General features: G+C 35.7%; 3 protein-coding genes across 10 annotated transcripts in view; 1 reads left to right on the top strand and 2 right to left on the bottom strand.

The window, feature by feature from the left end:
• LOC124307364 (mortality factor 4-like protein 1) lies at positions 1 to 6,479 on the bottom strand. Of its 3 annotated transcripts, XM_046768976.1 has the most exons (7): positions 3,962 to 4,497; positions 3,628 to 3,880; positions 3,436 to 3,553; positions 2,309 to 2,617; positions 1,992 to 2,210; positions 1,540 to 1,712; positions 5 to 1,001 (listed from the first exon to the last, which is right to left on the bottom strand). In XM_046768976.1, exons 2-7 carry the CDS (start codon positions 3,653 to 3,655, stop codon positions 832 to 834), a joined length of 1,017 nt encoding a protein of 338 aa, XP_046624932.1. In that variant the 5' UTR covers positions 3,656 to 3,880; positions 3,962 to 4,497; the 3' UTR covers positions 5 to 831. The 3 variants fall into 3 exon arrangements, with proteins under 3 accessions (XP_046624933.1, XP_046624932.1, XP_046624931.1); XM_046768977.1 differs by lacking the exons at positions 3,628 to 3,880; positions 3,962 to 4,497 and adding an exon at positions 6,315 to 6,479 and having other exon boundaries at positions 1 to 1,001; XM_046768975.1 differs by having other exon boundaries at positions 3,628 to 4,497.
• Positions 1 to 13,153, bottom strand: part of LOC124307408 (fasciculation and elongation protein zeta-2-like) — a 396,278-nt gene that overhangs the window by 61,382 nt on the left and 321,743 nt on the right. The window lies entirely within an intron of this gene.
• On the top strand, positions 7,062 to 13,153 carry LOC124307328 (centrosome-associated zinc finger protein CP190). 2 transcript variants are annotated; one of them, XM_046768875.1, is made up of 5 exons: positions 7,062 to 7,204; positions 8,070 to 8,247; positions 8,387 to 8,526; positions 8,714 to 8,980; positions 9,090 to 13,153. In XM_046768875.1, exons 2-5 carry the CDS (start codon positions 8,080 to 8,082, stop codon positions 11,200 to 11,202), a joined length of 2,688 nt encoding a protein of 895 aa, XP_046624831.1. In that variant the 5' UTR covers positions 7,062 to 7,204; positions 8,070 to 8,079; the 3' UTR covers positions 11,203 to 13,153. The 2 variants fall into 2 exon arrangements, with proteins under 2 accessions (XP_046624831.1, XP_046624832.1); XM_046768876.1 differs by lacking the exon at positions 7,062 to 7,204 and adding an exon at positions 7,226 to 7,301.

Raw genomic sequence — 13,153 nt, 5'->3', positions numbered from 1 at the left:
GTATTAAACGTTACAAATAATAATTCTCAAAGTAGCTAATACAAAAAATTTCAATTTTACTACTTTATTATCTAATAATTAACATTTTTATAACTAGAATAAGTAATATAATCTTTTATCTTCGTGATTCAATTCAAATATGAGAACTTGTCCGCTAAAATATTATTATATGAAACTGAATATCTTAGAATGGTAAGAAAACAAGTTACCACCTTTCTGCTTAATACGGTAGTACAGCTGAGGTACGAAAATAATACAGATTACGTGTATTTCGTAGTGATCAAGTGGCGATATGTGGCGATACATATCATGAAACTATTATTTCTCCCAACGTTTGAAATTCCAATAATTTAACCTGCACTGCCATCGTACGCGTGTATTTTAAACTTTGGCAAGCGCTTACATTCTTCGGTCAAACACACAGAAGTCATCCCGAGAATGATTTTTTTCATACCGGGTAAAATCACGCCCTACATTCCATAGTAGGTGATTGATTGAGAACAATAACAAAAAAAATGTATGGGAATGTTATCGGAACCCCGACAAAATGTCACTTCAATAATTACCTACGTTATAGGGGTTAATATTTGTGGACAAACAGTCCAAGAGAAATTTCGTATGAGGTTATTTTATTTAAAAATGAAATTGCACACAAGTTTGAAATAACTGAATACGAAAATATTAAACCAAAGAGAAAGAGGAAAATATTATGGTAATTGCATAGTAAATACAAGAGGGACAATGCAGTTTGACAGTGATTATAATAAGCGGTAAAATGGATGCAATGGCTCATTTTGCTGACGTTTTAATATAAATGTTGCATAATTCAACTTAATTGCATTTACGGTGATATTCCGGTGGTGCTGCTCCGTAATCTTGAAGACTGAATAAGTCGCTGCTATTCTTATGCAAGTATCTCAAAAAGTCGTGTATGTGCGCCAGAAGTAACTGAATACTTCTCTCGTCGAGAGGTGTGTAAGATAACATACTGCCAAGTTTCACTGTAGGATGAAATTATTAGAGTACTTTAAAATTTACTCAAATTAAATTCACATTATATATATGATATTATTGACTACATCGCACTCGTACTCGTTGGGCAAAGTCGTATACACGTATCTTGCTTGCAAGGTTTGGGTGACTAACACAAAGCATGGTTTGTATTGCATACTGCGGCCTATTACACGAGTTTTATTTACAACGACTAGCGTATGCCGCTTTTAGATTTTTTTTTTCTATTTTGACTGGTCAAGAATATATATGCAATTAATTAAAGACAGTAGATGAGAAGGATTAACGTGACGGTAGCGAGGAAACCTGGTGGTCCAGTGGGTATAAGTCCAGGTATAGGCCTCCACTGGTCCCAGGGTAGATTCTCCTGGTCGTCCGTTAATTTTTCTCATTGAAAAAATTGCACTTTCATTAATTATGAAATTCACTAGGTTTGTTATGATTAATATTTTTAACTAAATCATTTTCTGAAACGATATGTGCTACTTTGAATCCAATACAAGACTTGAGAATAAATTTGTCGCTTACCAAATAGCCTGAGTAGGTGGAAAGCTCCGTATATTTGACTGGGAGTTGAGTCTGGATTTTCAGTCATTACTTCACTGTATTGTTGACGTTCCCATCGATAAAGTAATTGCGTACCTAACATCACATTGAAATACTCCCGCACGCCTTTTGTCACTTCTAGAACAGCGCTTTCTCTGCAGAAAAATTAGTATGAAAAATAATGTTTCTGTCCGAGCTATTATTTAAACTATTAGTAGAAAAGAAGTTAAAACGTATTTGCGTTGTCAGTTCGTATGTCTGTGTGTTATGCAATGGTCCCAAAACTCGATTTAGTGCCATTCCACTCAGGTCCATGGTTTATGCGGCTATGACTTGCTGGAGCGGAGTAATGGACTTTTAAACTGATTACAGTGAGGTCTGAGCATACTCTAGTTGGTCATAAATTTTTCAATTAAAATTGAACATTTACATACTTATTGGGGTTGTTGGTTTTACTAGATGTCTTAAATTTGACGTAATCGTCCAAAATACGATCGACTGTATTCCTTGCAGGTAGTATTGCCAGTTTGCGTTGTCTGCTAATAGCATCCCAATCATCGACAAGCCACGGCTTCAGCTCATCCGGCATTTTAACCTTCACCTCAACTTTTGTTAAGAACTGCTCCTCCGTTTCCACAGAAGGATCAACGCGGCTGAATATAAATGAATCGGTTTGATTCTATTAACACTACTACAAAACTTTTACCAATCTAGTCACTTGTTGTTATAGAAAGTGAAGAGAAGTGAGAACCTTCTTTTTTTGCGCGGTGCATCAGACGACGAATCATGGGACGATGACGGTGTAGCACCCCCGCCAAGCCCTTTGGTAGACCGGCCCCCCGTCTTCTCAGCTATTCCAACAGGAGTACTTGCCCGACTTTCACTATCTTTGTCTCTGCCACTCTCACTTCTACGCCCTTGGGCTTTAGTAGTGGTCCCAGTCTTTTTACCTTTGTGCGAAGGCTGCTGAGTTGAATGGGCACGTTGCACTTCTCTTTGTTTTTGTACATTCGACTCGTTATACTTCAGCACTCGACTCTCTGGCACCCATTCATCCCAACTAAAAGTAAACAGTCATCAGTCCCCTTATGTAATTTGTGACATTACTCCATTACAGTAGTATCTAGGATATGATAAAAGACTAATGTATCAGGTTTCATACTAAAAATAATACTGTATTGTTCTCAATATAAATCAACCCTGAATGTAAGGTATAAAACTGCATTTGTGAAATTATTTTTTATATTTACCTGGAATGGCAATCTCGCATTAAAAGTTGGGTAAGAATGTTTCCGACATTTAAGGTAAATAAGAATGTTTTAACAATATGGTAATAAGAAAACCAGTTGCAGTATACATCTGTGCAAAACGCGATATATCAAATGCAAAAACACAAAATACATCAAATTCAAGTATCCTCATCTCAAAAAATGCTTGTTTATTAATGATTATGATTTATTATTTAATTACCCATTACATAAGCACGGTGATATCACATTCAGATAGTGGTAGAGAATACTTTGCACAAAAAAGTAAATACTGTCCTATAATTCAATAAGTGCTGGTAAATTTTTGCTGGTTTTCAGAAATTGTAATGTAATTAACTTCCAAATTTTGGAGCGTATGAACTATCCAGGTTTATTAAATCAGGAAAATGGGCATATGAACATGTAACCACTTAAGAAAAGTCCACCCATTTACTGGATTTTGATAGTTTCAATAATTCAACAACCAAATGAACAAATATTAGGAAAGAGATTGAAGATTGTGTTTAAATGATTCTACAAAACAATGCTTAACATTTGTTATAACCTGTATTCTTGCAAATACACGCGAACCGCGGTAGAGTTCAGAAAATAAGAATAAACGGTTACTTACTTTTTGTTCCAACCCGCATAGTGTATCAGATATTTAATCTGTTTCTCCTTGGTAACCGAAGACTTCAGGCATTTGGCTTCGTATATTAATGGTCCGTGAAAACAGAGTACTTTTTCTCCTGAAATCCAATGGTATAATAATTATGGATTCAACTATCGCCAATTTGAGTAAAAATAATTACAATTACCACACCTTCTTGAAATTTACACTTCGGTGGCATTTTGTTTTCGATCTTTTTACACTCTACTTGATTCCCCCCAGTTTATTTTTGTTTAATAAAATAAATAAACAAATCGTTTTTGATAGCCGACGATCAAATTTATAGGTTAGGGCACAAGACGCTTATGACAGACGCCTGACGCTCTCTCGGTCGTACTCTGCGTAACTGATATCAACCTCACATAACTATACAATCCGTGTCTCCAGCGTGATGGCAAGGCTGAATCTGGATTCGTGAAGAGAGTAAATCAATCGCAACAGTATTATACAAGAATGCTACACTTCGTTTTCTTCTGTGGAGTCTCACAATATATAACGACACGCGCGAGGTCCGACGGAGACGGTAGTCTTTCACAGGTAAACAGGACGATGAGTCATACAGAACGTTGACTGAAGAATTTAAGTACGGTGACCCCTGGGCAAATTTTTATGACTGCGACCGGTACTCGTCGGATAAGTTCCGTCAGCTTCATTATTGACAAACACAAAATTCTCCATTAGGGTAACCGTCTTTAAGGGGGTGCTCTGGGCGATATCGCCAAATAACGAGGTCCAGGGATAAGGGTTAAACTGCCCTACTTTATATGCAATTTTGAACAAAAATACTTCAATACATTTTCATTTGACGCACAAATAAAGAGATGGGATGCTTTCTGTAAAATCGCTACAGTAAATTTGTGGAGTACATGCCATTTCTTTATTTCTGCGTCAAATGAAAATGTATTGAAGTAGTTTTGTTCAGAATTGTCTATAAGAAGGGAGTGTTGAGTCCTTTTTCGCGATTGAGGTACGTCGACTGCAATATATGTATATATATAATTCAGCGTCGCAATGGACCAGGACATTCCCTTAATGTGAAATAAGTTGAGTCAGGGATCGCATTACTAGACCTAGGACGAAATTTTATGCAAATTCAATTTAATGAAAAACTTCCCGGCTACTATATGAAATTGCCGTATATTTCTGGCATTTTTAAGGGCAATTTCAAATTCCCGTATAATTCTCGGTTTTCCAGGAATTCCTGCTCGCTGAACACTCTGTAAACGGATAAAAGCATTTTTTGTACAAAAAATCATCATTTTTTCTATTATGCGGATGTGTCATAATTCTATTCTTCGAAAAACTATAATATTATTTAAAATTTATAATAATGCAGTAAGAATTAGTTCAAAATTGAGAAAGAAGAGAGAAACTCCGAAAAACGGGATAAGTAATTTGCGGAAAAAAGTATAAAAGAGAATCATACGCTACAGTCGTCCCACTTTTCAGGTTAAAAAAGTGTACATTTTGTTTGAATCAAAAATAAAATATGTAATGATTCATCAGATGAAGTACGACAAAAATCTGTGGAACCCTTTAAAAGAGAGATTAAGAATTGTGTAATGAAAAGAGGCAGAAACTACTAGAAGGTAATAATAAGCAACTAATGGAACAAAAAACTGAAATAAAAACTACTAATTGTTAGTAAGGAAACCACCCTACGGAGGACTGACAATAAAATAAAAAAAAGCGAACAAGCATCGCAATAACGAAAACTCCACGCATAATCCACGCGTTTGAATAAAATTCAAACTGATTCTATGATTTAAAATATGTTTTTTAAGCACCACACGATAATGGAATCTCAATATTTACTATACTTAGTTTTTCGATGTCGGGATTGAAATTTTTTTTTATCGGTCACAACTTTGTCAAATGTTAATGAATTTCAAGTTTTCTGGAATTTAGAGAAATGTTCAAAGGCCTGAATACAGTTAATGCCATTCTAATTGTTTTTGCAGGTTATTGAAACAATGCCTTGGAAAATTGTGAACCGAAAAAAACTGAAAGCAATGAAGAGAAATTCAAAATGGAAGATTGTAACTAAAATTACATTAACTTTATGATTCCGTAATCGATTCCGATCGGAAACAAAAAGAAAACAGTCTAAAGAAAGAGCAGTTCAGAATTAAGCGCATTTTGTATTGATTGTGTAATATACATATTATAGACAGTGCGAATAAAAAATTACAGTGGCATCAACTGTATTCAGGACTTCTGACATTTCTCTAAATGCCAGAAAAATTGAAATCCATTCATATTTGAAAAAGTTGTGCCCGACCAAAAAAATAAAAATTCCAATTCTGACATGGAAAAACTAGAAAATAGAAAAAGAATAGTGTTGTTTGATTACTTTCAGATTTTTAAAATGGCGGTTTCAGAATAGGTCTTCAGATTTTCTTTAAATTTCACGGGTGGCTCAAGAAATCTGAAAAAAAATCTGAGACACTTTTGGGTCGGCAAGAACATTATACTAAAAAATGATCCAAATCGAAGGGGGTGAGGTACATGCGGTGCTAATTTGATGTAGAATGTCCCATACACAAAACCGAAACATAGAATCGTCAGAATTCTGACCTTTTTACATTAATTAACTCTTCCATATTTCTAATTTCTGCTTTTTTAAATTCTGTCACATAGATATTCACGACTTCGAAAATTTTAGTTTGTAACTTCTGTTTTCTGATCTTTCTACATTTTTCACCCTATCCGCCATAACGGATATAAAATTAATTCGAAATATGTAATATATTATGGAACGAGCAGAAATAGTTTTAAAACATCACAACGTAAAAGAAGAATTACAGTTATGATATGTAAATCCACGTGAAATCTCTTGCCTACAAGCCGAAATTGCATGGAAATCTACCATACTCGTCACGAAGTCATTCTACAATCAATGTTAAACCCCAATTCGTGTGAAATCGATATGAAATTATGTAAAAACAATTAGAAATTCCGTGAAATCACATATAATCGCATGAAATCATACGAAGTGGGAAAAATTAGACGTAGTGTATTGCAAAGATCTGAAATCACTTGAAATTATCCGGAATCACTTGAAGTCATACGAAATCACTTGTACACTAAAGGTCTGAGTGAATATAAGCCCCTCCGATAGAATCAGGGTGTGAGTAAACGTTAAAATTGTTGGTGATTTAGCAAACGGAACTCGGCCTTGCATCTGTTTCGGCCTTATAGCATCGCATGGGTTGTGAGTTTTGCCGCTGGCTTCCGGCATACTATTTTTCAGCCGGAGCGTAAGTTGGAGTGCTCAGACTGCCCAGAATATCGTCTAATCTATGGTAATTAATCTTATACCAATATTATACAAGATTGGCAATCGACGCATGCGCATTGTGTGGCAATGCATCAGACCTCATGCGCACTTCTCCGATGCGCACAACCGTGAATAAAAATTGGTAGATAAATGAAAATATCTGAATAATAGTGAATTAGGTTAAACGAACAAGTCAGTGTAAAACTTTAGGTGAACAAGCTTATTTTTCAAATATAATTTTTACTAGTTATGAGTCTACTTGATATTCCTGTGAGGGTAGAAAGGAAGCTAGAGATAGTGAATTTTTAATTTCCGGCCGCACGCGACAGCCCAACAACAGCGCCATCTGTGGGTCACGAACGATAGTGAAAAGCTCGATATCAGTCGCCTACTGAGCAAATTTGTAAGAGATGGAGCTGACCGGAGAATTGCTACAATCCTGTTGAAAAGGTACGTGCGTTTGAACGCTAAAGAATGTTCCGGTATCGTTCCTCAACTGGAATAATCAGATACTGCGCTCAGATATTCGGGACTAACCCGAAGCCCCGTAAGCAAAGGCCACAATGGGATGACCAGACGCGTCCCCTGGTCGCTCGAAACCTGCGACGTATACGTTCTGTACATCATACGCTATTCTCTCCTGGAACTTAGCCTTCCGTAGATTAGGTTAATTGGTCGAGCCTATTTACATGTATCACTTCGCCAACATTCACTTTAGGCGAGATCCATCAGCCGGATAAATCGAGTTTTTCCATTTCTAACCGCCCAATATTCCAGCAATTCTACCAACTTATTCTGTTTAACAATCTCAGATTGTTCTGTATTCCTCTATCCGCAAATACCTACATAGGTATATATGTCACTGATAAGGATCTTGCAATTACAATCAGTTTTTCGGTTTATTTCTCACTGTCAGTCAGCTAAACTATAGTTCAATGTTCAATAACTTGCAATATATCAGAACAGTAACGCGTAGACTTGCAAATTCAAATCTCATACTAAAGTCCACAAAATCTCTTCACAATGATTTTTTATCACTTGTCCTTTGCAGCGACTGGATTAACTTGATACAATTTGATTTTGTATTTGTTGACAATTTTCATTTTCGTTAAACTGTCGGATCAGAACTGTGTAAATGTTGTGTGCAATCTAAACTTTCTTTAGACAAAGTTGGCATACTTTCGATTTAAGCACTGTGAATAAATGCATGGTCACAGAGAAAAGAAATAGCTTGAAATCCATTGAAAGTATAAATATGTATCGTTATAGAATCAAAGTCAATGATATTGTTATTCCTTTTACATATCTAATATAGACGCTGGACAATGCAGACTGTCACGAATCAAGTTAAACAGCTTCCCTCGCGGGGGCTGAAGCAGGTGAAAGTAGACAATTGGGGGACATTTTTTCTCCAGCGATTGCAACAGCTCTATTTTGAAGAAGAGTTACTAGACCTTACAATCAAATTTCCAACTAGTGACATCACCGTACAGGTACATATTTTACTTGTATTTACTCTTATTGAACAGTTTAGCAAACTTTATGACGCGGCTGGATCATTTACTTCTTGTGGTACTTTCTAAAACATGATTTGACAACTGTCAATAGTATTTTTATTATTAATCCTAACAGGCTCATCGACTAGTAATCACAACATGCACAGATTACTTTACGCAACTCGAATGCCAGCTCAAAGAAAAAGATGATAATTTTGATGGTGTACTTGTCATGCCACCGGATATGCCTTATGAGTGTGTCAAGTCTATCATCAGGTACCTTATGCTTTATTTTTATCATTGATTTTCAGAGGCTTGGAAAACAGTACCTTGTATTATTGCCATTCAATAACAAAGATAATGTACCTAAAGTGATAGCCTAGAATCTTTTTGACACTTAGTTTCCACTGCAGAAAAGTGTACAATGTCGTTTTTCAGTGTTTTTTTTTCGTTTTTTCCACAGTTTTATGTACACTGGTCAATTGGAGTATTGGACTTCAGAACAAAATGCTCTATATCGGACAGCACAAAAAATGAACATGACTGTCTTAACGAAGTTACTTGATGCACAATTTAATACCACAGACTTGCAATTGAATCCATCACCAAAGTCAAAATCTAATGTTCAACCAGTAATTACTATGACAAAACCTGTCACGCAGAGCAAAAAAATATTAAGTGGTCTCAGTCATTCGACAATTTTGCCTTCACAGCCATTACCAGGACGAAAGTAAGTACATCAATTTTTTACATCAATTTTTTATATAATCATTTACCATGTTATCATTTTTTGTTCATAGTTTTTATTAAAATATTCAATTCGCGACGAATTTTTTCAGGCTCCCAATTTGGAAAAGAAAGTTAGACTCTGCATCCAATTACGACTACCCAAATAACTCATTTGGTAAGGATACCACTCCTGGTCCCTCTCGATTCGATCTCCCTGAAGTGGAAGATTTTGCTTTGGGAGTATTTTCCTCTTTTGACGACATTACCTATAACACAAAACCTATTGTCAAGGCGCCCAGCTCACAAGACGATTGCGACAATGAACTCAAAACTGGAATAAAACGTTCAAGAGACGAAGATAGACATTATAAAAACGAGACTTCAGATGATGAGGAGGGTGATGATCATGGTAGGAACCAAGAAACGGCGGCAGACAATTCAGATGATGATTGGGGCGGTCCCAAGTCTATACTAAGACCGCAAGAATCCAATCAGTCTCGGACTAAACGAGTAAGATTTGATTTAGAGGAAAAAGAAAATTTAGAAAAAGCTAAGAGTACCTCATCGCCAACAAACACCCCAGAAGCAATAAACAATCACGCTAAAATAATAAGAGAGGTTCTGAAAAAGTATCCCCACTTAGTTAGAAATAACAAGAACATACGTCTTAAAATCATGCAGAAGGAGGCAAAATCAGCCGAACCAAGTATTCCGACTAAAACTAAAGTTTCTTACGTTGTGCTCAAGTCTGACCACCTGATGGGTAACACAAACAGTGAAAGCTCAGAAGAGCCTAAGTTTAGCGGAGGGGACGGAACAGAGTCAGGTCCTTGGAAATGCAATAAATGTGACATTGAAGAAGAATATGCGACTTATTATATGTATAGGAGACACATGCAGGATGTTCATGATGAAAGGTTTGACCCGAGGATATGCGAACACTGTGGTTATAAGGCTACTAAGCGCAATATATTAATGTACCACCTTTATACGAAACATAACGTACCACCTCCTAAAAGTATGTGTTTCCCCAAGTGTCATACATGCTCTTATGTCGCTCTATCTGAAAATCTTCTAGCTCGACATCAAATCAACAACAAACATTGCGCCCCTGCTCATCAGCCATCTCCGTCATCCGAAAATGTTCAGTGTTCACAATGTGCTGAGACTTTTGCAGATATATCAGAGCTGGCTAGCCACGAGATGAACACAGGTCACGGAAACAGAAGCGAAATTAGAGATAAACCCCATCGTTGTCCACACTGTGGTAAGCTGTTTGTAAGAGCGTCAAATTTGGAGGTACACATTGATTGTGTCCATAAAGATATATCAAAAAATTCCGACATCGCACCAACAGCTCCAATCGCTCTAGAGCCGTCATCCGAAGCAGAAGCACTGAGTCATGTGGCTAGTGGAATTGCAGCGTCCCTGGGTGTAGGTGATGCTATAGCAACACATGAACAAGTAATTACAACAGATCAGACGGAGTATATTGTTCCTGAGATGCAAATTACTGATGGAATGCACAATATAGCGTATAACGGACAAGAAGTTGGTGAAGAACCACAAATGGTTATGCTAATTGATAATAGTGAATATCAACAACAAGAGGGAGGTGACCATCAGCAAACAGTACACCAATTGAACGTAGGGGTTAATGAACAGATAGTTATGCAAGGTGACGAAGATGGAATGATTGTTTACGTCCATGAGAATGAGGAAGTTAGTCACGAACATTATCAGGTCGATGACACGGCAGCGATATGTCAAGAAACTGAAGAAATTGTTGAAGAGGTAGTAGAAGAAGTTGAAGAAGAGGTTGAAGAGGTAGAAGAAGGGGAAGCTGGTGAAAATGAAGAAACAGAGGACATGGACGCAACTGAAGAAGCTCAAGAAGCAGAAGTAACAGAAGAGTATGAAGAGGCCACAGGGGAAAGAACAGAAAACGAAGGTATGGTTGAAGAAGAAGGTAACATTGAGCAAGGGGAAGACCTGGTCCAATATGTAGAGGAAGAAACAGAAATACTAGAATATCATGAAGAGCAATTAAATGAGCATACCATTGAATCCCAACCGGCAGAAGAGTCTGTCATGATTATAGAAGAGGAACAAATCGAGGCAACAGAAGGTGAAACAGTGAAAGAAAATCCGCGAGAAAATGTGAAAGCTGGTACCATAGCTGATGAATGGGATGATGACAGTGCAGACACGGGTACAACGTAGGTAATAAAAAGGCTTCCTGATACACAATAATAAATTGGTACTGAGAAAACATCAAATAAAAATGATTTTCACTGATCTGTCACCGATTTGGTTTTTTCGAGTAGGCAAAATATTAAAAATGAAGGTCAATACTCCATTTCGATTGTTATAGCCATATCGATTATAAAAAAAATTTGCTTCCTGGAGTATAGTAGATCAGAATGAATTAGACTAATGGATATTCCACAGCAGTTTCACAATACATACAAGAATATGTATTTTATATGGTCAACGTCATTTGTCAATTTATTTAAAGTGTTGAGGAAGATTTGGTTGTTTTCTGTACTTTTATTGAGGTAATTAGGAGCCCACGTTGTTGTTACAGTACAATTGCACAGTACTTTTTGATTCTTGAGGATAATGTAATTTTTCGATAAACGCCATTTACTTCAGAATACTTCAGCTCAGAAACTTCAACTATCCTACTCTTTGGACATAATTCAGTAATTCAATTTCCACAAAGGTTTCATCTCATAAATATTAGAAATTTTTTTTACATTGAAACTAATCAATAAGAATCATCAGTTTATAGAAATACTTTATTTGATACTTATTTCAATAATGACCATTAGAGCATTTAAACTTTTGTTTAAGTTCATTAAAACTGAATTTGTATTTTTTATTATTGCAAAACTTCTTTCCACAAATCGCTTCACTGTCATACTTTATAATTCGTTATGGTTTTTTTTTATTACGATCACAGATCAGTTTCTAGATGCAATATTTCTTATTTTCTGACATGTAGGAGATGAATATTAATTCTGCTATTCAAGTGGTCAACACATTTGTAATGACTCGCGATTAGTAAATCAGATACGCTAAAATCTTAAGAACTACGTTCATTGTGTTGCAAGTAATAAGTGCAACTTAAAACATCAGCGTCATGAGTGTATAAACTTCACCTACAAAGGTTTTAAAATTGATGTGAATAAAATGAGAAATTATTTACTTAATGTAGCCTGCTTTCTGATGACTTTCCAAAACTCATCATTGTGTAGGTGCATTTAAAAGAGTAATTTTACATACCTAATATTAAGGCTGAAACTTGTTGCAGGATATGCAAATTTCTTTCATTATATCTAGCAAAAATGGAATTATATTTTTGACTTCGACAGATTAATGATGAGATACAGATTAATACTAGAACAAACGCGTGTTGCTACAAAAATTGTTTATCGGTATTGCATTGTCACATCTCCACTACTATACATTTGTGATGCCCTAAATTTCAGTTTCAATGAAATTCATATATTAGCATGCATGACTAGTACATCAGAGAGGATGTGTGTGAGATACGTTTTGAATATTTAAAAATTTGTACTAAACGTCGACACAAAACATGAAGAGACTATACGAAGAATATTCTCAATATCGTGCAATGTTTTAACAGAAATATCTATAACTAATGACCATTGAAAAGAATTGTGCATATTTATATATGTTTCTCAATATAACTGAGAAAATAGTTCTACATTTAATCCACATCTAAACTCTCCAGGCTTTTGTGGCCACATTGTGGCATTTCACAATGAACATAGAGGTAGGCTGAACTGACAATTTTTTGATATACTCTGAGTTATTCAAGGTTGAACTTTGAGGAAAAAAAAATTCATCGAAGCTTATGGAATTGAGGCTATTGATTTCTATATTTCAAAAATGTTACAATGTTTGTTCATAAATTACAATTTTAGATATCGAAATAGGTCAATAATTGGGTCTTGAGTTATGAGTAATCTAAACATTGACCTCTGGTATGAATATATCGTACTTCTCGATTTAGACAATTCTCCTTTTTGTAGATTACTCATTTGAGTCATTGCACATGCCTAGAGCAGTAATTTGAATATCTAAATAACTGTCATACATCCAATAAGCTTAATTAAGCAATTTTAAAAATCAGGTCAGACTACCT

This window comes from Neodiprion virginianus, chromosome 6 (genome assembly GCF_021901495.1).
Source record: "Neodiprion virginianus isolate iyNeoVirg1 chromosome 6, iyNeoVirg1.1, whole genome shotgun sequence".
Classification (NCBI taxonomy): domain Eukaryota; kingdom Metazoa; phylum Arthropoda; class Insecta; order Hymenoptera; family Diprionidae; genus Neodiprion; species Neodiprion virginianus.
This window is presented reverse-complemented; position numbering and strand designations above follow the sequence as displayed.